General features: G+C 35.0%; 1 protein-coding gene across 7 annotated transcripts in view; it reads left to right on the top strand.

The window, feature by feature from the left end:
* Positions 1 to 26,024, top strand: part of CFAP54 (cilia and flagella associated protein 54) — a 107,201-nt gene extending 81,177 nt beyond the window's left edge. For 4 of the 7 annotated variants that reach the window (XM_074539583.1, XM_074539582.1, XM_074539581.1 and 1 more), the window contains 15 exons: positions 269 to 426; positions 621 to 806; positions 2,019 to 2,145; positions 2,457 to 2,609; positions 3,641 to 3,746; positions 6,264 to 6,369; positions 7,106 to 7,195; positions 7,742 to 7,883; positions 9,972 to 10,169; positions 11,414 to 11,607; positions 14,649 to 14,831; positions 16,039 to 16,136; positions 16,930 to 17,116; positions 18,465 to 18,542; positions 21,086 to 26,024. In XM_074539583.1, coding sequence (XP_074395684.1) covers positions 269 to 426; positions 621 to 806; positions 2,019 to 2,145; positions 2,457 to 2,609; positions 3,641 to 3,746; positions 6,264 to 6,369; positions 7,106 to 7,195; positions 7,742 to 7,883; positions 9,972 to 10,169; positions 11,414 to 11,607; positions 14,649 to 14,831; positions 16,039 to 16,136; positions 16,930 to 17,116; positions 18,465 to 18,542; positions 21,086 to 21,205 — 2,126 coding nt within the window. In that variant the 3' untranslated portion in view covers positions 21,206 to 26,024. Of the gene's footprint in view, positions 1 to 268; positions 427 to 620; positions 807 to 2,018; positions 2,146 to 2,456; positions 2,610 to 3,640; positions 3,747 to 6,263; positions 6,370 to 7,105; positions 7,196 to 7,741; positions 7,884 to 9,971; positions 10,170 to 11,413; positions 11,608 to 14,648; positions 14,832 to 16,038; positions 16,137 to 16,929; positions 17,117 to 18,464; positions 18,543 to 21,085 lie in introns of those variants that run through there. The other 3 variants (XM_074539585.1, XM_074539584.1, XR_012580040.1) reach the window with 3 other exon arrangements.
* Positions 26,025 to 26,717: the final 693 nt, after the last annotated feature.

The raw sequence follows: 26,717 nt of genomic DNA, 5'->3' as shown, positions 1-26,717 counted from the left end.
TCAAATACCTTAATATTTATTTTGGTGGCTTGCATAAAAAGCATGCATTTGGATGAGCTTATTTCTAGTGCTGTTTAGAAACAAAGTGATTTTTCTTTTTTTTTAAATTAAATTTGACACAAAATTGATGAAATGGTACACGTGCAATGTGGAATTCATAATGTGATATTTTCTGTATCTTTTTAGTGTGGAAATACTTAAGAATAGTAGAACACACAATAAAGTCTTTTCTATTTATTCTTACTATTCATATGTTCTCTTCTTTTAGGAAATGATGTGGCTGAGCGGAGAAGTGTGATAAAAGAAGCAATATTAGAGGCAGAAGCTTTTGGTGATACTGAGACTCAGGCTGAAATGATGGTGCAAGCTGCTATTCTTGACCTGCAAGAAAAACGTCCTGTGGCAGGCATTAAACTTCTTTTGCAGGTTTGAGCACAAAAGAAAAAGTGTTTGCTTTTCTTTGATGAATTTTTTGTGTAGTCAGAACAGCTGATGGCAGCATTAAATAAGTTTGAAATAGCACCTCTAAAATAGATTTTTTTTCACTTTGTGTGCTTTGTCCTCATAAATAGACAGGAATATAGTAACTGCTCTGATTTATGTTGTCTGTGTCCAAACAGAATATCATCGGTTTACTCCAAGAGGATACATGTATTTCCCTGCCAGCTTCTGTGACTTTTGTGAAAAGCATGCTTCTGCTGGCAGACATACTGCCACTGCAACTAGTAGAGGACTCAGAACATTGCTCTTCTCCAGTGGAACCATTTAACTTGCTTGTTTTGGCACATAAGCTTACCATTAAAGCAGTGAGTACATGTCGGTGCATTTCCAAATCATTCCAACAGCCCTAGTTATTTATACTGGAAGTTATTTTATGAGTTATTAAGAAGGGCTGCTCCTAGTAACTGATCACTTCAGTTTTAAATGCATTAGAATAGTGTAAAGAAGTCGTTCATCTTACCAAATTCTTTATCCATACTCATCAAGCATGTTCACATGTGAAGTCTGGTGTTTTCACAGAATTTAAAAGTATTGAATAGTTGCAAAATACACATCCAAATGTGAAAAAAGAAATAGGTAGTTTGACTTCTAAAGACATGCAGAACACTCACTTTTCCCATTTGCAATGAAGGACATGTTCATACTCAACACCTCAGGGAGAATGTAGATCTCATTAAATTCCTAAGTCTTAAGCATCCAAGAACTTAGCTTTGTGTCTTAGAATAATTTGAATCAGGACAATCTATTTAAAGTAGCATGATATTTTAGGTTGATGGATTGTTACAATTGGTATGAAGAAATAATTTCCATGTAAAAATTTAAACATGTAATTAAAAAAATAAATGTAAAGACATGAACTTTGTGAGAGCACTAAACCATTTACCTATTTGGGATCCAGAAATAGGCATTTTTATCTGAACTTGGTAGACGTTATAGAGGAAAGTTTTTAGATCAAACTCTTTTTCCTCATATTTTCTAAAACGCAAGTTTAATCCACCGAAATATTTATTTCACCAAGTAATAAAGAATCGTATGAATCACTTCAGACTCAAACTTCCAACTCTGAGACTTGCTAACCTTCAAGTGACTTGACACTTTACAATGTCTTTGCATTGTCTTATCTCCATGAATGAAAGGTTTGACTGGCTCCCTACATGCTAATTTCTCTTTCTTTTCTGGCTGTTGCTGGATGTCAGATTTCTGTGTAGAAATGACAGTTTATTTCCAGGGCTTTGGTTACTTGTGAGATCTATTTCTAAAAGAATGATTTTAGGGAGTTCTCTATTAAAAACCAAAGCCTAGAATAACTAAATTCAATTAAGAGTTGATTAAAATATTTTGCTTGCATCACAAGACTCTTCTGCAAGACAAGTACACACTAAAGTAAAGGAATTCAGGAATATTGAATCCTTTTCTAGTGTTCTTTTCAAGACACTTCAGTTTTGCAATACCTGACTTAAACTGCTGTTTAATTTGCTGTCTGCAACTTGATTTTACTGAGCATGCTCTTCTCATAGATTTTTGATTGTGGTGAACTCATTGAACGGCAAGGAGAAGACAGTACATTGACTTGCCTGGTCCTACCCTTGAAGAATATCTACCTGCCACATATTAACTTGCTAGCCCTGGTCAAAATGAAAATTGGTAAGCAAAACACAACTCATTATTATTTTTGAATTTTGGTAAATTTTCACTCATATTTTATGAATGGGTTGGTTGGTGTAGCTTGGGCTTCTTTTGAGTGGCCTAGGTAAACCTCAGTGGCATCATACAATAGTGAAACACCTTATAGCTTTGTATTTATATCCATCAATCACTTGATTTTTTGAGAATTGGATTGTAACAGTAAATATGTAGCAGCATTTCTTCTCAGGAATTAGCTTAATTTTGCATAAATTGGTTGTCTACTAAATAATTTACAAAGAGCTGTTTCTTTTTTTTTTTTTTTTTTTTAGGATACACATTAGCTGAAAGAGTAGCTTCCACAGCTGCAAGACTTCCCTTGCAATGGCTACATGCTCTCAGGCATTTAGAATCAGCATTGAATCTTTGCAGAGCAGCTGCAGCAAAAAAAACAGATTTGGAAGTTGAACTTCTTTTTCAGATGGGTAAATAAACCCCTGTTTGTACATCCCAAGTGCCATTCTAGGAGATGTTATGCATGACGTCTCTTAAAATGGAGACATTTTACTGTAAAACTAGAATAAATTTTGACATTTCTTAATGTCTCTAGGTGCAGATCTCTCTCCTGTGTTTAGTACCACACCACAGGAGTTCAGGATGCATTATTCTACAATTAATTTCAAAACTGGATTAGAGCTACTTTCATCTGTATGTTAGCAGGCATCCAAGGGTGTGGCTAACAAGATTAAGAACATTATATTTTGCATTATGTGTTGGTTTGTGAGAATCCCAGTCAGAAAAACATTGAAGACTTTGTAATGTATCTCTTAAAATGCCTTTTTTGGGAGTTAACAAAAGAAAAATGTGACAGTGTAAATAAATAATCTCCTATTACTGCAGAGGCTGAGAATTCCAAGTTGTGCAGTGTTGAACGTGCTTCCAATCAGAGTGTAGCACAGCGTGCGAATCCTGTCTGTGAAAAAAGTTGACTCATTTTCGTCTTTTAGCTGTTCTTGAGAGAAAACAATGCTATTCATTATTTCTACTGTCAAACAAAAAGCATGTTCACATAAGAACCTCTTGCTTCACTTTTACAGAGAGGTACTGAGATGATCTTGCCAACAGACTCTTCTGTTACAGCAAGCTGGCTGCGTTTATCCTGTGGGATGTGCCCAGCACAACACGGACCTGAGGGGCACCGTGTGTGCAGCACAGCACAGAACAGGCCTCTGCCTGCTCATTAACTCCTCATACACAATGCTCTGCTACTTGGGATCAGGAAATGTTAAGGGTCATTATGATTCCCAAGTTCGGTTATTTCAGCTACTCTGTGAATTGTTATACAAGCATTGTGCATTACCTTTTAAATATACTGGAAAAGATCTTGCTTAACAGAAGGAGAATAGATAAGTTATTGTGTTGTTTAGCTTTTCTGGAGGTAAAAAAGATTGGGTGGGTCTTGCAGAAGAAAAATTACTAACATCATTAAAATCTACTTTCTGTATTTCTTTCTAAGGTAAGGTAAAACGCCAAACAAGAGAAACAGGCAGTAAGTTAACTCAAGCTGTTGAAACCCTGTTTGAAGCTATTAAGCTCAGCCAGCAACATGATCAAAAATATGAGTAAGAATCTAGCTATATAACTTTGAAAATAATTTAAATCATACATGAATATAATTTTAAAACATTTTTTTGAGATTTGGTCTGGGACTTCTATTATTGAGTATCTTTTATGTTTTAGAGAGTTTTATTTCAATAGAGAAGAGCTAGTGGATATTTATTCTCTTATTTAAAACAAATGATAAGAACATTTAAAAGCATTTTTAAACACTTCACAAAAGTTACAGCTTTCTGTTCTATTTCCAAATTTGTGCCCTATCTGTCAACACTGAGAACAGAGCTATCAATTAAACAGGAGGTTTATTCATATTTCAGAGGATGAGCTGTGGTCTGCCCCCTTCCAGATAACAGAAATCCAGCTTGAAAAGGTTACCAGCCAGAAACAGTCAGAAGAGCAGAGGCAGAAGGAGCGTAGGAAATGTGTTTGTAACAGATATCAGGACAGTGACTTTGGCATTAGTTATCAGCCTAGAAGATGCCTGAAGAGCTGAGCCAAGACAGCCAATAAATTCTGTCAAGCAGCTCTGATACATTGGACTTCAGTTTTTTTGTTTCTTGACCAGTCTAAATGAATAATGTGCCACATCTACTTAGAGACAGTGTAAAGGCAGCAATTTACCTTGCTTGTTTGGGTATTCTGTTACTTAAGTTAATGAACCAGAACTCTGAATGTAGCAGTAGTAGCATAGTAATAAACCTCAACAAGCAGCCAGCATGATGGAAGATGGTGCAGAAATAGACTGTGGTGAAGTTTTGCAAGTTTAATTTGCTACACTCTCATTTAATTTGCTACCATCTTTCTAAAAGAATGTACAGTGACATCAATGGACCATGGCTTTCTTGTTTTAGAGAACTTAACATCCTGCTGACATTTATACAAGCCCTCTGATATCCATGGTATTATTTAATTAAAGTTGTTTCTTGATGTCTCACATCCTTTTTTTGTTAGCAAGACTAGAAATTTGACTAAATTGTTGCCAACCAAGTGTAGAATTTGCCATCTTTTCAGCTAGTTTGCTCAGTCTTTAACTGTGCAGCACTCTGACTTTTTTATTTTGCTTTACACAAATTGTACTAAAGCTGGAATTGTACTATATAAACAACCAACTCTGTGCAATATGTGTCTGTCCAGAATAGTAGCTATGTGAATAGGAGTTTGTTGCTATGCTTGGGGAAGTTAATTCATAAGTGAGATCTGAATAAATCTGCAGCGCCAGGAGGAATCTGCATAAGAAGACTATAAACCTATAGGGAATAGAAATGTTGGAGAAATTCTCCAGGTGTAGTGATTTTCAGCAGGTTGAAGGGAATAATTCTGCCCCTCTGCTCTGACATGATGAGATCCCTCCTGGAGGGAGTACTGCACCTAGCACTGGAGTTTTCAGCACAGGAGAGACTTGAACCTGTTGGAGCAGGTCCAGTGGAGTCCCACAAAAATTATGAGAGGCTGGAAAACCTCTCCTGTGAGAAAATGCTGAGAGAATTGGAATTTTCAGCCTGAGGAAGAAAGGGTTCCAGGGAGACATTTTGGCAGCATTTCAGTACTTAAGGGGGCTTATAGTGTGGAGGTAAAGTCTCTAATAGTGCTTGTAGTGATAGGACAATGGGTAATGGTTTTAAACTAAAAGTGGGTAGATTGAGACTAGATATTGGGAAGAAATTTTTTACAATGGTGATTTACTGGAATAGGTTGCCCAGAGAGGTGATAAATGCCCTGTACCTCAAAGCATTCAAGATAAGGTTGAAGGATGCACTGAGCAACCTGATGTGGTTGAAGTGTCCCTGCTCCTTGCAGGGAGTGGGACTAGACTACCTTTAAAGGCTCCTTCCAACCCAAACCATTCTATGATTCTATGATTTTTGCTTAGTTTACAATACTACTGTAAAAATCACTGAAAAGATAAGGAGACATAGGAGGAGGGTGGGGATAGCTGAGCACTGTCTGAAGATGTGAAACATTCCTGTACAGAACTCAAAACTAAGAAGGTTAGTATCTGAGCTCAGTTAGGAAACAAAAGTCTGGTTTTGTCACTGTGAGTGCTTTTGCTGATCCTTTGGAAAGTTTGACTGAGCACCCAATTTGATTGGTATCCAAATTCAGCTACCTATGTTTCAGGGAAAGCAGGGCAATGGATAAATGCCTTAACTTGAGCAAGAAAAGCAAACAGTACGGGAAGACCACTTCCTTTGCAGAATTAGGGTTTTCTTACTAAACATTTGCAATTTATTTATGGAATATTTTTTTCAAATAATAAAAACTATATTTGATGTACTGTTAAATGAAGGTGTTATTTGTTAAGCAGACCATAGAGATGTTTTAGACTCACTTTAAAACAGGAACCCATGGACTTCTGAATTCCTAAATTTCTGAAAGAAGTTGCACTTAAAGTAGAAGATGGGGGCTGGATGAATGCTTTATTTGGTGAGGTATCTAGCTAGTCTTATGCAGGAGACAGATTTTATCACTGTAATGCTTACTTTGATAGTTAAGCTGATTATTCTGTGTGCTGTTTCTTACAGGTTAGTAAGACGGTCGTACCTTGAAATAGCACTATCCTATTTCCGTTTTGCTGAAACGAATGAGGATGAATCAGACACAGATAATTCGGTGACTTCCAAATACAGTGTATGTTTTCTGTCTTTTGGGCAGGGGCCTCTTCAAAACAGGAAATATGTTTTGTGCACCTTGCCATATTATTATTCGCAGTGACTTATATATCATACTGAACCTAAAAGTCCTCCCAGAAAAATCACACAAAGAAACCATATAATAGAATTTGATCTTGTTTGATGTTATCTCTCACATTTATTGTGTTGAATTATATATAAAATAGTTTTCTGTATAAAATAGGAAGACACAGAACCAACAGTGTTTTCATTTCCCATTATGTACAAATTAATTTGCACCTTGGAAAATGTCCTTAACATTCAAACCTATACTATAACTATATAAAATTTCAATTTTTCTATACAAATATGAATGACAGCATGAGAAATACAAGTGTCTTTAATAACATGAAAGTTCCTATGAGCCATAGATGGAAAGCAAAATGTATAGCATTAGAGAAAAGAGGTAATTAAGATTCAAAAAAGGGGAATATGACAGCAACACTGTATACACTAGTGACAATAGTATTAGCTGCTCTGAGAAAACTTTTTCCAGGAGCAACCAATAAGTATGCTCTAGATTTTTTTGCTGTTGGTTTTAGCATTTAATGCATGGATTTACATTCAATGCCAATTTTTACAACTTGGAAATAAAACAATTACTTTATAAGTTGGCAGACTGTCTTCGATGTTTAGAATATAGTTTACTGTAATATGTTTAGAATCCTGATTATGAATTGGCATATAATTTTTAGACCTATTCTGAAGATCGGGCTTCTGAGGACGCTATGAAATCAGAAGCGTACAAAGCACAAGCCTGGATTGCAATAAGAGCAGCTTCACAGGTTGGTGCAGTATTCTGAAGAGGTGATTTTTTTTTAATTTTTTTTTTCTTTTTTTTTTTTTTTTTTTTTTTTACATTTCATCTCATTCTACTTACACGAGCAAATAAGGCAATGCAAACAAGAGTGTGAAGGTTTCCTAAAATTTCTGGGATGGGTCTTGTTTAATAAAATTAAAATGGCCACTGAATAATGCATTTAATCTCTCTTGGACAGATATGACTCTGCTTATCTTAACTTTGATTCAGTGCAAATAAAATGGCACATGACTTGATATGTGTGCACATGTATTTGACATGTGGACAGACACCAATGGCATCCAGATGAGGATATCTGGTTTGAAATCAGTATGTAGTAATTAAGCTTTCAGCAGTAATGATTAATTTTGATATAATGTGTACCTTATGTCAAAAAGAATATTTTCTTAACTTTTAAAAATATAGTATGTTGAATAATTAATTTTTGTCCTCATCTTGCTACTCTAAGATATTAAAATCTACATAAATTTTGTAGTGAATGAACCCTGAATAAAATAAATGTTATTTTTAGGTCAGTGAAGCTATGCTTGCTTCTCGGCTGTTAATTGGAATCAAGAGTGTTAAAGACGAGAACGTGAAGGATGAAATACAACAAAAAATCCCAGAATTTGCTACTATGGATCTTTTTTCTTCCTACAGAGATTTCATATCTGGTATTCCTTTATACTTTGTAATATCAGAAAATTAAATAAATATTAAGCTATATATGCCATGTAATCTAGTAATACATTTAATATCTTGTTTTAATTTATGAAAAATTATACATCACCTTTGCAAAGTAAAAGCAAAAGTCTCATCATACGTAGCAATACGAAATATTAAGTAGAGACTTCATGAGCCTTTAAATAGCAGCCGGTGCATGTGTTCAATATTTTAGGAAAAATTCATTGTTTGCATACTGTGGTTCAGACAGACAGAGTGCACATACTGCCATAATTTTGGATGGTCCTTTGTTACAGGACTTCCTTTGACATATAAAGTAGATATTGGCCTTCTTATCAGTCATCACTGCTTTTTTTTTTTCCCCAAACATTGACATATAACTGATGTTTCTCTCTAGGTATATTAGCATTCCCTTGGAGAGTTTCAGTTTTACTCTTGATTTTGCAAGGTGTTGGTCTTGAATAGCTTCTCTCCCTGCGCCATTCCCCAAAAACCTCAACCCAACCAACGAAATAAAAACAAAACCACAAACAACAAAACCCACCAAAACTGACAAACTCAAACTCTTGCAAAGTTTTCTGCCCATGTCTTCTAAAAGTCAAAGTCAGTAGAAAACTTTCACTGTCTTTCCAATCCTATGGATTATTATTTAGATATGCTTCCAATAGCTTGGTAGAACTTTGGTTTATTTCTAAATTCTGCTTTTATTTTTCAGCTAAAGGAGTTGATGAAATGGAAGTTTTTGATCTAAAAAAACCCTCAGCAGTGAAACTAGGAATTAATAGGAATTCTGAGATAATGAGTGCTAGATGTTATATAAACACTAAGACAAATGATTCATGTTTATTTTTAAACAGGAAACCATTGATAGTGATTTTGGTTCAGTGACTTGATTTCAATTTTGCCAAGTGAATGACAAAGAGTGAATTGCTCTGTTTGATAGGTGCTGGAAAGCTGAGCCATGTCTGCATACTGTACAGTGTTTAAACATATGTGTTTTGATTAGTTTATGAAAACAAATGTTGTATACTAAGACTTTCCATCTGATTGTTTTGTACTAGCTCCATTTGCTTATAATTACAGATAATTTTCTTTTAGCAAATGCAACATGTCTCTCCTGATAGTTCTGCTAGCCAATACAAAGAAGAATAGAAAAAGTAAAAAAGCAATAGTCGGCCAAAATACAAACAAATAAATTGAATTGTAAATTCTCAGCATAGAACACTAAATATTATCTGTAAAACTCTTGGTAAAAAACATGTTTAAGTTTTCATCTATAGGACAATATGGTCATTTTGGCATTGACAGTGAAATGTCAGGAATAATAGAGACATTCAAATTTTGTAGGAGCACTCGTGATTATTGTCTGAAAGTTTACTGTTAGGAATCACTGTAACAATGTTTGCTCGATTTGGAGTGAGAAACAGCTCAAGAATTGTGCTTTTGAAAGAGCCATGTACTAATACAGTGAAAACCAGTATTGAATGTAAACAGTGATGCAGTGATATCTGTACTGATAATTTGTTCCTCTTTCTGCATAAGTACAACTTTTAGGCAGTGCAAAAGAAAATATTATCTTTTGTTTTATTTCACAGTTAAGAGTATATTTCAGTGAAAATGTGCTTAATATCTAAGATGGATTTAGGATTAAAACTAACAATGAATACTTCAGAGTGCTTATCTATTCTGAGTTAGGGTCAACAAAACTGGGAAGTTCAGGTGCTGCAGTTATGATTGGTGACTCCTTGTGTTATTTCCATTTAGTAAGTATCTTCTATTGAACAATGTGTAGGAATAATGATTCAGAGAGAGAGAATGCACCTTGCTCTCTACTCCTTTTGAATTCCTTGCAAGGATTAGTAAGGTTCCTGCTTTTGATCTGAGAAACAATTTTCAACTAATTTTAAGGCTATTTACTATTTCAACCCATATTAAAAAAGAGTAAAAATAATTTTTCTTGTATGAAAAATATAAGCAGTTTCACAAGTTCTAGTTACAGATTAGTCAGTTCCAGCACAATGCAGAAGTAGCTTTTAAATTCTAACCACTTCATGCGTGGAACTCTTATTGGATTGCAGATGGATACAATGTTGTCTCTGAAACTCCCGAAGTATCTTCTGCTGAAAACAAAGAAATCACAGAAGACTATCAGAGTGACAGTGAAGGAACAGAAAGTCCTGTCACCAAGGCCAGCCAGAAGAAAGATGCAATAACATGGATTCTCATGATTCGCTACCACAATCATTTGAAGAGAATGTATAACACAAACCTATCTGGTAGGCATTTTTATTTCCTTCCAGAAAACTGCTATAGATGAGAGACTGTTCTTGAGGGCAAACAGTGTCAGAGTTAAAGGCCGTAATTTGAAGTAGCCTAATTTTAAGTTCCTTTAAATTATATAAATGCAAAAAGTCTTCATGGAAATCCAGATTTATGTCAGTTTACACATGCTGCACGTGAAGATATTACAACCTTTCTTCATAGTTATTCATAAGCCTCCACAATACAAGGAAGGCCTCCCTCAAAACTTAATTGTTATTACTACATCTGAAGCATTTCTAAAAAATTCATAATCTATTTTTAGTCCTAGAAAAATCAATCTTAAGTCACATAATAAATAAATGGGTTCAATTTGAGGTTCTGTTTTGGAGACCTGAGTGTAGGGTAAATGGGAAGGCTATGCACTATTAAATGTGTTTTGACTGAAACCCCAGATGTGATTTGCAAGCTTGGGTTATTTCATTGCAAATAGAACATGGTAATAGATAGGACCTTTCAAATAGAGTAAGAATCCATTAATTGCAAGGCCTTAATACTGTGCCTCTACATGTGATGGCCAGCTTATGGATATACAATTGATGACCCAACAGGTGAGAACAAAACTATATTGTATGTGTAGGTGTTATTTAGAGAGAAACCTAGCAACTCTGAAAATAACAATTCCAGAGAGGGCTGGGTTTTCTACCTGCAGCATCAAATGAAAGTATTCTGGCTCAGCACTGAACTGGAAGGAATGTATCTACAATTAAGTGTCAAAAGGTGCATGTAAATCTGAGCTGTAGTTACCTGTCGGGGAGCCTAGGGGGAAACTCAGCTGATCAGTCCCTAGCTGTGTAAGCTGGGGTCTTAAGAGCTCTCAAAGCTGGTTTTGGCTGTGTTGAATAAATATGTGTTTATTCTAGTGGGTGCTTAGACATCTAGTGAACATACTGGCACTTACACTTTGAATTTAAGTACCTACATCTCAAAATTATACCTCCCATTTGATGCTACTTTATAATGTCTGGAGAGAGTTTGTTTAACTGTCTGATCACTGGTGAAAAATTACCAATAGCATAGGCTAGTAATATTTAAGGGCAATCAGTATAATTGTTGGAAATGCATTTATATGATAATCTATTTACATATTTTATGATGCTTCCACAATTTATGAATATGGTGTATATGTAGTAACTTGACATTTTAATGGCAAATAATGATGTAATTTTAAAAATCTCTTTTAAAAACTGCCCCTACCCAGGAACTGGATCACTTTCTGGAAGAGATGGACACCTTGGTTTGATTTCTGACACAGGAATTGTCCTACGCATAGCAAAAATGCATTCCTTCCTTGAAAAGTATTTGTTGCAATTTTCAGTGTGTTGTCCTGAGAATTTTCCAGCAGAACTACATGATGTAGACATACCACTCAGTCATTCAAGTGATTCTTCAGAGGTACTTATATTCTTTCTAATGTTTCAAAAATATTATACTGGTATTTCATTCAGGTTCTTGGTAATTCCAATAGTAATATTTCTGGGAGCACTGTAGAAGAATGAAATTATATGCACAGGATCAGTACAAAACCAAAATCCTGTGAAAGCAGTGAATGATGTAGTTAAAATAATTATTCATTTCTGCAAAAATAATCTTCATCCCATAGCCAATGTATTTAGACCCTAGAAGATTAAACAGAATGATATTTAAAAAGGTGTTTTTATTGGTTGATAAAGTTGGCTGTTACTCACTAAGGGCTGAGATTTTAAATCTTGCAGATCTTCATCTTTCATACCAAAAATGTCTTGATGTTAGTTTTGTAATATGTATGTACCAGTCTCTATATTGTTAATTTAGTCTATAATAAAAACATGACTTTCAAAAAATATGTACATTATATTTTATCAAAAGTTTTTTAAGGTCTTGTATGCCAGTTTTTTCCTTGATTATTAGCTGGCTAGAAAATAAACCTTTTTTGATGTCTGGCTCGTGAGCAGCCTATTTGAGCTTTCAAATGTAGGCAGCTAAGAATACATTACTCAGATAAATCTTGAATTAGAATTCTGGATTTTACATTGACCATGGCACATGTTTTGAACATTGAATGAAATTGTGTTTTAAAACCCACGGTAAAAATAATTGTCTTCAAAGTTTTTCAGTCACATGTCTTATATTAATAATTATCCTAATACTAAAAATTAAAATGAAAGATTGGTCTTTGTGGCTTATTTTTTAGTTATTATATTCAGTATTAAATGGAGACAGGGGAGCCTTGAGGAGGGAGAAGTTGGTGTGTTATGAAAATGAATAAAAATACTTCTGTGAAGGTAGCTTGTCTAGAGTTGGTGAACTTTCTGCAGTGTTGGACAGCATATCATTACTCATTTCCCAACAAAGACCTGACTGTGCCACTGAGTAAATTGTAAATATACAGTATGTGACATTTATAACAGCCATCATATATCAAAAATTATTTTAGTCTGTCTGCTTTTTTTTGACATAATTAGTATTACAGTATTCTAGAATAATAAGCTTCAGAGCTCACTGTCATGTTCATGACAGGTGCAAGCTGCATAATCATGTGTTAACTTCACTGTTGCAGACAGCTAATAAGCACAAAGCTCTTACTTTTTTTAATTCTAAGATTCATTGATTTTTATCACAACATTTTTAGAAGCTTTAACTATCCAGAAGGTTATAGATGTTATTTAAAAATGTAACTGTAATTTATTACTTTGAGTTTTAACAGTAGAAATAGACTTACTTTTTGAAAGAATGAGTTTTATGTACGAAGTTGTTTCACTTATATCTACCTCTGTAACCTATTTTTGACCCTTGAAGGCTTTTTCTGGTCTTCTGACCAAAGAATCCAAGTTACATTAGGTCTATATTTAAAATTCTGGGCCCTGTTACATTTTTCATGCTTTTTTTTTTGTTGTTCTGCTCCATGAGAGTAAGTAGATCTGGAAATACTTGACAAAGACAGTTTGTTTTCAGACTTCTGAGAAAAATATTTTCATATGTTATTCAGCGACCGACCAGTTTGACAACAGCAGTTGTAATGTTCTTCTTCAAAAATATTCAATATGAACAGAAACCCAAAGGATTCAGTTCAGTGATAAAAAAACTCATAACAAACATTTTAAAAAGAAATATATAGCATAAACTGGAATTTTAAGAGATCGAGTTCAGGGGCACAGAATAAATTAAGTTCTTCTCATGTCCATATATATGTTTTCTCCTAATTTTTTTCACAGTCCATGCTAGCAGGACAGTGATTCATTACTGAATTAGAAGAGGGCTGTAGTGAGTGGGTCCTCCATGCACAGCTCACGGCTTACCATGGGTTATGGCCGCTGAAGGCAAATCCATGTGCTCAAATTTATGACTTCCACACCCCTGGATTCATTGTTACCTTCACTTCTACTAAAGCTTCATGTGGGATGGTAACTGGCTTAATGGCATAAATCAGATTGTTGTGAAGAAATCCATCTTTTGCTCACTTGGATTTACTACCCTGTAGTTGTCATACGCTGACATTTTTGTAGAGAAAATAAAGTTAAATTCTCCATTTTTTCAGCAGTGAACATGCGAAATTTGAGAAGAACTAACTTGCCAGGAAGCTGTTTTCAGTGTCCACATTTTGGAACCAATGATGGAGACATTAGGCCTATTTCAAATAGCCTCCATGTTCCCTGAAAAAGCAACTGTTTAGCCAGTGTTCTTTGCAGATCTGTGTAATACTTTAAAAAATAGAGATGGTGTGTTCAGCCCTTAAATCAAATATTTCACAATTTTAAGAAAAGGTTTTATTCATACATGAATGATGGCTGACAGTGTTCCTGCATTAATTCCCTGGTGAATGACAGCCAGCAGTAGCTATTTGATGAATGCCCTGCTAATGTTCCATATGTATGTTATAAAATACAACAAATCCTCACAAATTAAATGGTTGAAATTTCAGCAGGTGTCACCCTTTGTTAGTTGCAAACCTGAGAAAACAGATAGGTAAACATAAATAAAGCATTATTCTAACATTGAGAATCCTGTTTTAATTATCAATATTTATACTTGGCAAATTACTTTTTCATCACTAAATGTTGTATTCTCAGTGTGCCAAATAATAGATTTGAGCCAAACTCATAATGCCATAATGATTTTAAGTCAAAGGCAGCAATCGTTGTGACCATGGGTGTCTCTAAGTCAGCCCACAGATCCTTTGTATTAGCTTTAGAAAGGTGTCATTGCATAAGCATTGAAAAGTCTTAACTTAGTAAAAAGGACACCTTTAAAAACTACCTATTTACCTAAATAAACATATATTTATTGTGGAATGAAAGTCATACCAATTCCAGTAGACACTAGATTATAACAGATTTTTCCTGTTTCAGAAAAATACAGAAAATATAGTTTAAACTTTAATTTACTTAAATGATGTAATTTAAATATTATTAAATATTATTATTTACTAAAAACTTCACATTTATTTTGTGTTTCAGATGTCTATTGATATTTCTGAAACTATGTCATTAGTTTCTCAGGCGAGACCAGCTTCTACGGTTTCTGCCGTTCCAGAATATGAGAAGACAGAGAGTAGGGCAACAGTTGCTCCAGATAGGGAAATCAACATTCAGTGGTACATTCCTCCTATGGCAAAGGAATCAAACGACAGAAAAACTAAGGTATAACTAGAGCAAAGCAGTTCCTTAGGTAGTGGAGCAAATTAAGTCTAATTTCCAATGAATATTTGTGTTATGAGTTACCAGCTTTTTAACAGAATTATGGTGATAGGAAGAATTTATTTACTCTGCTGCAAACCTGCTCTTTAAAAAAACAGAATTCCCTGACAGTTTTTTGTTGGCAGGCCAAAAAAACCACCTTTTTTCCCCATATAGAGCTTCCAGGCTATACTGTATTCATGCCTGTTGTAAATCCCTGATGTCTTTAAGACCTCCACTCTAAATTTGGGTAGATACATTTGAATAATAGTTTGGTGGGAGACTCTTGGAAAAGCAAAGATCCACGTGTACAAGAAAAATGGGTTTTTGTAAGCCTCATTTTCCTAAAAGATCAGACTGAAAATGAAAGATGAAAGAGATGAGAGGGTTGCAGGACTGTGAGAAACTATGACATGGAATTTGTTTTATCTTTACGCAAGGGAGCAACGTGTAGGTAAAATTTCTGCTACAGCAATAAAAATCCATGATCTTAAACTTTCTGGCATAGCAGATCTGTTTCTAAATTTCTATTAGACCCATTTGTCTTTATTAGGAAACGGATAGAAACCCCGGGAGTTAATGTAAAGAATGTACCTTTTAATGTGGCTTTGCAGGTTACTTTAGCATGACCATACAGATCAATAGAAGACCAGAGACAACTCTTAAAACCAAATAATGTATGAATGTCATATTTTTGACATTTTCCATATAGTCAAAATATTCAGCTACCATTAGGAAGCATATTTTCAATTACACTAGTAAATACTTGCAGTGAAAGATGAGAACATTCTGCTTAATTTTCTTATAATGGTATGGCTTTTTTGGATTGGTGAGTTATGCACACTTCATGGATTTAAACCTAGCATGATGACAGCCATGCATATGATTGACCAGGATCAGGACAATGCTGGATTTTGATAGTGACATCATGTGGTACACCCAATTTTCAAACCCAGAGTAATAATACCCAATTTAATTAATTAAATTCATCTAAAACCTATAAAAACTGAGTGTAGTACAAATTCATATGAAGTCACACTCCTCTCTTTTTTGAAGGTCAATTATCTAAGGCTTAATCAGTACTCTGTATTTGATATTTATTGTACTCTTGTATCACTGAAATAGCTCAGGTCTACTGCATTACAGTTTACCATTCCCTTCTCTCTTACAGGTTTTGTTGCTTTATGCTTATAATACAAGTCCTATCAGGATTAGTGACATCAGTTCAGTGTCTATGTTTTCAGGCCACTTTTGGATTCCATTGGCTAGGTAAATAATCACTGACTCTGTCCAGTTATTTCATGCTGTATTAAAGATCAGTCAGCCATTTAGGATGAGAGAAAATAAAGTACAAAATATCAAAGAGCTGTAAATCTTTAAAAGCATTCATTTTTGCTTTTCAAATATTTTTCACTGTAAAAACTGTAAGATATCATACATGTGTTAAACTCATCCAAACAGCTGCTTTTTCAATGCATTCATTAGCATTTTCGTTTTGATTCTTAAAGAACCAAGTAACATATGCTAATTATATTACACTGGCATAGCAATGTAGCAGATCTAAAAACCACTCCCGGCAGTTATTCCCATTCTCTCATTGAATCAACTACTTTCTCCATACCATATTACAATTCTAAGAAAGCAAGTGTTTTTCTCAGTTGTAGCACTGGGCTCTGCCCTTAATTTCACATCCTATGGCATTTTTCGTTCTTTCTTTCTTGTCATTCATCTAGTCTTAAAATTTTTGGAACTGCTTAGTGGGTGGAAGGGAAGAAATAATGGGCAGCCTCTGCCACCCTGGTTGGATAAAAAAGCCATTTCTTGCAGAGACATTCCTAAAATTATACTTCTATTTTTAATGTAAAAAGCTAATGTATTCTATATCTCCACTTCATTAAATGGAAAACTTATTTTTGTAAAATTATGAGATCAGTCTTACAATGAAAGAAAATGTAGAACCTAATCAATATGTAATAAAAGCTAGGTCAGCCTAATTATAACCTGGAAACAACAAATACTGTTGTTTTATAGCAGTAATATGAAAAACTTTGTCTTCTTTTAGAATTATTTCTTTAAGGGAGAAATTGTCTGATCTGAAGGAGCAAATTGAATTATCGATGCAAGCTGCTAAGAGCTTTTCAACTTCAGAACATACAAGTTTACCTGAGCAAAATGAAACTTTGAAAATAATTCCTCCATTTCAACCCAAGAGAAGTGATGCGAAAGTGCATCTCGATGGTAAAATAGAAGTAAGTGAGAGCAGCTTGGCTCTTATATGATTTAAGATGCCTGTTTTGGGGAAATAAATGATGGGCAACTTGGAAGGAAGACATAAAGGTAGGCATTAAGCTTCCCATGCGTCTTTAAAGAAAAATTGAAATACTTTCACTCTTTATTTAATATTTAACTTTTTCTTATCTATTACTTGTCCCTTTAGGAAAAAACCCAGGTATTTTGAACCTTTTACTTGAAAATAAAGGCTACCTCTTCAGGTACATAGATTTGGAAACTTATACCTAATTTATAGTAATCTACATATGAAAATCCTTGGCAATGTGCTAAATTAGCATGGTGATCAACCCAAAAGTGCTTTTTAAACATCAGTTACACATCGTCAATGTAAAATGGGCAGTGGTGGTTTCTGAAATAAGAACCTTCAATAATGTTATTGAGAGATGACTAAAATTGGCATGGAGTTTATTTTCATTTTCTCTATGCCATCCTCTTTTCTTTTTATTAGCAAGGCTGAATATGGTCCACAAGCAATACTCTCCCCACATACACACACACAAAAGGTAATTTCAGAATTTTCCGTGTGCTCTGTTTGAGATAATGTCATTGGAATAGAATGTTGCCACAGCATAAGTGCTGCTTGATAAATGCCAAGGCAAAATAGACGTTTATTTTCAAAGTGGGAGACATTTATCATGTGACAGGATTCTCTTTATATCTATTATGTGAAATGATTAATGATGTAGAGGCTGTCATTTTGTCTGATGGATGCTGTGAAACAGTGACAATTGTGCACTGTGCCATTATTACGAGGCTGTATTTTGACCAGCTTGGAGAACAAATGGTATTTTGGCCAATCACTGTGCTCAGGAGGGTAGACAGAGCTGTCCTTTAGTGGGTGTTTCTGATTACCTGAAGGTGTTTGCTCAAAATTTCATTAATAAATGTCAGTAATTGGTAAAAAATGTTTAGAATACTAATAAGATTAACATGCCATGCATTATACATGTATAAATATCATCTGTCAGGGTGTTTGTTTATCATATCTTCAGTAAACACATAGCAAAAGTAGGCTCAGTCACTGGATTTAAAACCTGAACCAGGAGCAATTTTGCCTCAGTAGAAATGGCAAGATTTGGGCATTGTGTTTGTACAGGAAACACTACTGTTTGTGTTGCAGAAAATTTATATTCATCAGCTAAGGTTTACTTTGCTGTGAATTCAATTAAAATAACCTAAAACTTGAATATTCTGAAAAAATTTGTAAGGCTGAGCCATCTGTTAGCTTATCAGAGGAGACTGATAGTACAGCATATGTTTGTAGTACACAGATAGTACAAATTTCTTCTTGTTTTATACCATTAGGAAATGGCTAAAAGGTGTTTATCTGAAGTCAAAGCACTGCTTTCTGTTGATCCAGCCCTGTCCCCTCCATTAACTGAGGTATGTTGTTCTCATTTAGAGTAAAAATCTGTTTTCTAAAATAAAACAATTGTTCAATTAAACTGAAACAAGGATTATACCACTAAGCATCTTCCCATTTTTTCCTTATTTTGTTTTGGTTTTATTTTATCATCTTTACAAATAAAATACAAATGTGCATGATTACAAACTGTGAATATCTTCACTGTTCATTAGAATCAACTTTTCATAGATGCAAAAATGTATTAAAAGGGGATTTTTGCTCACAGTGGTTAATACAGATTATTCACCACTCTCTGGTTGTTGTTTACACAGACTCCAGTGATTTTCCATGATGGAATCACCAAATGCAATTTCTTTCCATTCTTGCATTTTTGCAGTTATTCAGGTTTGATTATTCCATTTTCTTTAGCTTTCTCTGTCTTGCCCACGACATGTTTTGAGAGATAGCATGCAATTTTTTTGTCCCTGCTGATGGGAAACGCATCTTATTCATGCTGTTGTTGCCCAGTGCAGTCAGTGTCCCAGAGGAGACTGTGGGAACTGGCCCAGGGTGGGGAGCAGTGCTGTTCAGTGTTCTCAGCCACCTTGGGGACATCAGGGAAGGACCACAGCTCCCAGGGCTCAAGGGACTCCACAGGAGATTCTGGAGTCCACTTTAATTATCACTCCCTCAACTGATCCTCAAATATCTTGCCAGAAATTGTTCACAATGGAATGATAATGGAAAAGGCATCCACTGTACCCTTCCAGTCAGAGAGCTCTTCCTACCAGAACAGAATGTGACTTTATTATCTGAGAACATTGGGCTAGTGCCTGTTACAGCAGAGAGAATCTGTCCTGTGCATCCTGCAGCCCAGTACCTGAGAGTGCACACTGCCCTTTGGTACACATTGCACCATTCCTGCCACCCCTCATTATCCATCCTGAAGTTCTCTCTCAAATGACTCCCAGGCCTTCATATCACACAATCTGGCTTAATCAATGCATCAGAATACACCCACATCCTTTCTGCAAAGCTGTACTTCTCAGAGTCCCACTGAAGTATCTTCCATGGTAGCAATATTTGATAGATTCCTAGGGAAAGATACAGACAAACTTTCACAGAATCATGGAGAATTTCTGGAACCGTTTAAATTCTTGTGAATTCCTTTCACTTTGCCTGCTTCTGTTTGTGAATCTACGATGGAAGTGAGGGAGCAGATTTAGTGGTGTTCTATTAAAAATATGATGTTTACTGCGCTGCTTTTATTCTCTCTAAATTCCACAACCAGGTGGAACATCACAGAACTTTTCATCGTGAAGTTTCAGATAGAAACTTCAAACTAAGATGCTTTGAGGTATGGTAGTTTTGGTTGAGCAGCTGAAGCCTAATCCTTCAAGATGCTGAGCATCTTTGTTCTTGTCTGAAGCCAACAGAACTTGTAGGGTGCTTAGCACTTCCTAATGTATAGCGTGTTTCACAGTAGCATTTCCAAACTTTCATATAAGCTGTATGTGTGCATTACCCTGTCTCAGCCAGAGACAGAAAGCTCTGGGAGGAACTATGTACACCACAGAATAGTACATTCCCTTTGTTTTGGAATGGAGGAGAAGGCAGCAGATACATTTCTTATATGTAGTTTTTCACCATTTTCCCCCACCAAAGACTTTTCTGTTGCTCATCTTCTGGTGAATTAATTGGGCAAAGTCAGTTCTAATTTGTAGTCTTTGTTTTCTCATTGTATGAGCTGTCACTCTTCTGTCGTGTTGCCACTTTCTCTTCTTTGATTGTTTTTTCCCTCTCTGTGTCTTACAGTGCTTTTGATTCAGCCCTGAATTATATTTACAAATGGAACAAGTGCGTTTTCATTGAATTATTCATTTAAAATTATTTGACTCTTCATGTTTTAAGAATAAAAAATTATCAGCCTACTTGTTTTTAATGCTGTTTAATGAGTAGCTATGTCCTTGTGAGAGATGTAGTGTTTGGAAGCTCCAGTCTTAAACATTGGAAGTAAATTTATAAATAAAATAATTTCATTAAAAATTAACCTCCCTATGTAACTTATTCCAGTCATCTCTGTCTTCAACTGTTTTTTGTTGCTACCTAAATCAGTTAAATAGTTCTCCGTGTTCAATGGACACTCAAACCAGTTTATGATTGCCCTCTATTTCACCTTTTACTGTTAGCTCAATTCCTTCATTTTCTCATCTTAGGAAAAGCCTTCCAAATTGCTAACCATACTTGCAGCTCTTCATTTTACCTACAGATGATCATGATAAACTTTGTGAGCAAGACTGTTCATAAAAGTTTCCTCCCTTGAATCCTGTTTTACTAGTTTCCTGCAAGAAATGTCATTAACCACAAATTTATGCCCAGGCAATAAATATTTCTAACTAATTCATTGCTTGAATTTCAGAAATCTGACTTTATATGAAACTATTGGTATAGATGTGTATTATATTGGTATATACATGTGTGTGTATATGTATATATATATATATATATATATATTGGTATATATGTGCTTTTTGGTACCTCTAAGCTTAATAAAGTTATTAATTTAGTATTTTTTTTTCAGATCCCATTTGATGTTACTTTGCAGTCAATAACAAGTTTGAAAGATATGTTTGATCTTGCCAATGGATGTATAATACGTGATGGAAGTCTTTTCAATTGGATGATTTCTCTGCTTCGCTAAATGCTGTTTTGCAATAACTTCATCGGTTACTATCTGAATGCTACAGACTTAGACTTAAGTTCTAGTGTTAATATAACAACTTCATTAATTACACTAGGATTTGGCTCCTGTTATGTTTTATAATTTTCACTTTTAGGTTATTTCCAATTATTTAGGCATCAGTAGTTTTTAACATGAAAATAATTTTTTAGGAATTTAATATTTTTAAAGTAGTTTCTTTATAAGAGGATTCTCTAGCTATTGAATTTCAATAAGAAATTCAATAATTTCTTATTGTTTAGAAAAGCTGGATAGGTTTGTAGTCTTCTAGTTCCAGATAATAGATATTCCTTTTTCCCTTGAAGTTGTATTCTCATCATCAATTTGTAAATTGTTTTTTGCAGTTATCAAAAGTTGATATTATTTCTGAAGTTGAGAATTTTTGCAGGGGCTAAAATGATCAGTGAGTTTGTTCTCTTATTCATCTGTTTGGAAACTAGCATTTCAGGTTGTTGAGGGTGCAAGTGATCACTCAGATGTCTTCATAATTTCAAGGCATTTTTAAAACAAACAAACAACCCCCCCTAACAAATAAACAACTCCCCCCTGCCAAAAGGCAGTACAAAGAATAAAATGGTACAATATTGAATATTTTTTATATTATTTTAAAAAGCTAAGGGAACCTTTCTGAATGTTGCTGGAAATATTATTTTAAAGTACTCAAGAAATACAAATGAGTCCTAACAACAACCACCTGAGGCAATATGCTCAAGCATAGTCTCCGTCTCAATGGGCGGAGCATCTGAAATGCCCCAGTGATTGAGATGGAGAATTTGACACGAACAAGTGAATTAGCAGAGATGGGTCATGGCCCTTTGGTTTTGCTCACATCCCAAAGCCAGGCATTCCTTTGTTACTTGGAATGATTTGTTTGCAACAAACAGCAAAAAACCCCAGGACGTTTGGGCAGGAATCCTATGAGACTTGTCCTATGAGTAGTTATGGTTTTGTATTTCCAGGAAAATTCAGCATTAATGTAAACATTCCTGGGCTCATTTCCTGTGAAAAATGCCAGTCCCTTTCACTTCACTTCCCTGTACTGTAGCCCAGTGATAAAACAATAAACTTTTTTGAGCTATTTGGAAATTGCAGATTTACCTTGGCTTGTGCTTTTCAGAAAAATGTTACCTGGTTGAGTTTCTTTTAGGGAGGAAGAGGGAGAGAGGGGTAAGATTCTGAATAATGTGTATCCTGAATGTGATGAGTGCAAGAAGAAAGGGAATAAAGTTCTTTCCTATTTCTCTTTGCTCCTATAGAAGAAAGAAGACTGGATGTATTTGTGTTATCTGTAGCTGTTTAAAAGTTGTGCTGTTTTTTATTTTGTGTACACTTTTCTGGAATGCTGTAGGTAGTAGGAAAATTAGAAGGATAATGATACAATGATGAAAAGAAGAGAAAAAGTGAGTAATTGATAGGGCAGTTATTTTTGCAAGACAATTTTAAAACTGAGTTAGTATGATTATTTAACTTGACTGCCTAACAGCCAGTTTGGAGGAGAAACTCCTTAGCATTATTCTTTCATTAAAAGAATTTATTATTCTGCAGTTGTTCAAAAAGCAGGAAGATAAAAATTGACATCACTTGTTTTTCTTTTACAAGGAACAAGTAGGAAATTGCAGCTTTTTAAAAACAAATAAACAAGGTATTCTGTCTTTTGTTGTGCTTTGTACAAACTAAAACCCTATCTTTTTTTGTTTGGGGTCACCTTGAGGATTGTCATAGGACTTTTATGCAGCTTAATTAATACTTGTAAAACATGCTATAGGCAACAGGTGAAAATGGAAGTGAAGTTCTATTACAGACAAGGTGTTTTTTCAGTGCTGCCTGTCTGGACCTTGTTATTTTTTCTGTACTTGAAACAGAAATATTAAATAAAAGCTTTTACCTATTCATTTAAAATACATTACTATACTTACTTTCCTATAATACATATTTTCTAAGATTTTTGTTTTAAAGAAAAATATTATCCTTTAACACAGTACAGTGAAATAGTAACATTAAAATGTTGACCTCACTGTATCCATAGCAGCAGATGTTATTCTCATAAATACAAGATAAAGTATTCAATGCAGGTTTCAGAGGAAACATTGGTGAAAACATTTTTTCTTTTAGCATAAAATTAAACTCTTTAGTTAAAATCTGCTTGTATGGAGGGAAGCTCATATCTGAATGTCTCCAGTAATCACACAGAAAAAAAGTATAAAAGCAATTGCAAAGCAAGTTATTTCTTGGTTATGTATTGCAGTAGTTGGGTGGGGTTTTTGTCCTTACCAGTAAATGGAGACAGTAAATATGTGAAAACAGAATGGCGAGTTCAATATGTGAAACCAGAATAGATTTGTGTCAGCACCACGCTAAATTAGATTTGCATAGAATACTTGTCTGTGTCACTGTCTTAAAAATTAAAAAGGAAGAGGAGGAAGGAGAATTTCACTTTGTAGGGGAAGACCTTCCTGCTATGGTTCTCTATGATCTGCCCCATACAGCAATGCCAAAGAGCTACTATTGACAGCTATTGACAGCTTTGAACCCCTGGCATGTTTTCTTTTCAAATTTTAACTAAAATATTTCTCCATTCTACATCTGTGGAAGGAATGGATAGTGCTTCCCTATCTGGTAAATCATGGGATGGGGCAAGGAAAAAGAGAGAGAGAGAGCTAGAGAGAAAGCACACTGTGGGGAGAAATTGAAAGATTCTGAAAAGAATGACATTTTATCTTCTGTGCATTCGCTTGGGTGAGGGACTAGAAAGACCGATGAGAAACTAAAGAATAGTAAAAAGAGGTGTTTGAGGTTTTTAAATTATTTGAGTATTTTCTGTTATGTGAACTGAATGAAGGAAAAATACTGAGGAAAAAAAACCTGTTTCTGGTCCTGTAATTAAAAATTGTATTATCAAGAACATGCTGGAGCTCAAATTGAATTTGAACAGGGAGCTTAACAGTGAAAGGTCTGAATGGATTTTAGAATATTTCAGTTTGCAAATACTGTTTCAATATATTTTTAAGTTATATTGCTGCCTTGAAAGATGTTCTATATTCAAGACATTCACGGGATTTCTCATGCCTACAAATATATAGTAACTTGAAATTATTTCTGGTTAAATTAATTTTATGATGTGGAAATCAGTAATTTCACACAGATTTATCCAATTGTATGTGACTGGTTTTTAAATTCCACTACAGCTACAATTCACAATAATTTTTTTTGTCCAAAGAATGTATCCATTTTCTGGATGACATGAATCTAACAAAATAATCCTAGTAATTACCCTCACTATGCCTCAGTTTCTTTATCTGAAGATAAAAGTAATCCCCTCATCAGTGAGGGATTTTAAGTTTTCTGCATCAACATTTGGAAAATATTTTCAGATCCTTGAGTGAAAGAGGAAGGCTATTTATGTTATTATTCAGTTGAGAGACGCTGTAATGGAACAGTCATTTGTTTCCAGTCCATTTCAGTGACATCCAAGAAGGAAGATTCTTTAAAATAATAATGATGGAGTTAGAATTAATTATTGGCTAATATGCTGAACTAATTAAGCCAGCAGAGAGATCCATTTATGCTTGCCAAAGGTTTTCTTTGAGTTAAAGATACTGAGAACATCATTAAATGAGAGAAGTGAAAATATGAAGCATAGGTTAATCTTTAAAACAGAGTGGGTGAAAGGGTCCAGAGGCAAGTGATGAAGTCAAATATTTACCACTGCAATTTAATTTTCCACTTTGAAACCCCAGAGATAATTAGAATTATTCTCATTTATCTACCATCTCAGCATGATTTAGGATTCTACTTAATGTGCAAAGAAAAAAAGATGGGCTGTGCTGAAGCAATTGGCACGAAAACTCTCAGTGTGGAAGCAGAATACGCTACCTGAGAAATAATCACGAGCTGACTGCGCCAGCCCTATAGTCCTGTGTGGAGGCTGAAAGTCTCTGAACACACAGAGCACCTACAGGGCTGGTTTAGCTGCTGGCCAGACATTCAGAGTTGAAAAGTACATTTCAGCAGCCACCAAAAATTTCTAATGCCCTAGGCAAAGCTCCTTGCTTCTTGGCAGTGATACTTGTTTCATTCCCTGTGAATTCTGCATCATGCAGCTACTGTACAGCAGAGCTAGCAGTGAAAGTCAAGATCCTATCATATGAAATTACTCTATATATTTTATCATCATACAATGTGCAGTGTATTAATTATCTCTGTCACATTCCTACGATTCCACTACCAAATGGATAATGCCTACTTTTAAGTGGTTTCCAAACTGCTCTAAAAAACAATTATAATCATAAAGAAATTAAGGCCTTTTTTTTCCTGGTGTCCTGACTGGTCTTACTCCCCTGGAACTCTGTGGCTTGTCCTTCAGAAACTAATGTCACTGCCCCTACAATGAAAATCTTGTTTATGGGCAAAGAGGAAACCTATGTATGTTTAAAGGCAAAAATCTATTAGCATAATTGAAATCTTAGCCTAATCCAAGAATTGTTATCCATCCAGGTCTAATTATTATGGGAGAAGAAAGATTATTTCTATGTGCAAAATGTTTTAACAATAGTAAGTTAAAAATGTTATATAAACTGGTTTTGCCTCTGTTCACTTGTGTATTGCTCACACTTCCACTCTTTTTACAGCCTTGCACAATTGCTGGGAATGCCCTGCCTTGCACAGGTGGCCTTTCAGCAATACCAGCACTTTGGCTTTAAGGATTGGGCTTCTAGCTGCAGTCCTTTCCCCAAACAGGATTCACCATCGTGTCCCAATGGTTCCTTACAAATACCAAGAACAAGCACTGCACAGGTACTGGCGTAAAAAATGCCAGCAAAAGTCTTACCAGCAGGAAAAACTGATTTAACTGAGAGGCTGTTACAGAATGAAGCAAAACATGCTGATCACGTTTATTTAAAATGCCCCAAATTTTTAATTGTTCAAGGCTTCAGGGTTTGTCAGGCAGGTGCTCATTTATCTGTCTGTAAAATCAGTTGTGCTCCGCAGAGGAGATAAGGAAAAAAAAAGCCAGAGGATATGGCTGTGGTAAAGAAAAGGTTTTAGATTCTCTCTGTACTGAAGCTGGGATGGAATAACAAGTGCTGGCCTCAGAAGTGAAACAGGACAGGTTTAGCAGCAAATTAGGACTATAAAGTGGAGTGAGGATAGAAGACTTGCAGGAATGCTGTGGATCCCTTAACATTCAGCTGAGAGGGCAGGTGGTTGAAGATGTAAATTATGACTAATGATTGCTTAATGAGGATTAATAGATGCAATCGACATGATCCTCATTGCTGTAGGGAAATAATGGCATTTTGTGTAACAGTGGCATGGTTTCTTTTCTCCTGATTCTGAGTTCACTTCTACAGACAAGATATTAAATGAACTTGGAAAATCAAGCCTCCATCAGAAAAGGAAAGTAAATAAGGCATTTGAGCTCGAGCGCTTCTGAGGGGACACAGGGTAAAGACTCAATCACAGGCAGATCTCT

Source organism: Zonotrichia albicollis, chromosome 4 (genome assembly GCF_047830755.1).
Source record: "Zonotrichia albicollis isolate bZonAlb1 chromosome 4, bZonAlb1.hap1, whole genome shotgun sequence".
In the NCBI taxonomy this organism is placed as follows: domain Eukaryota; kingdom Metazoa; phylum Chordata; class Aves; order Passeriformes; family Passerellidae; genus Zonotrichia; species Zonotrichia albicollis.
Note: the sequence above shows the minus strand (reverse complement) of the source record. Positions and strands in the feature narration are given on the sequence as shown.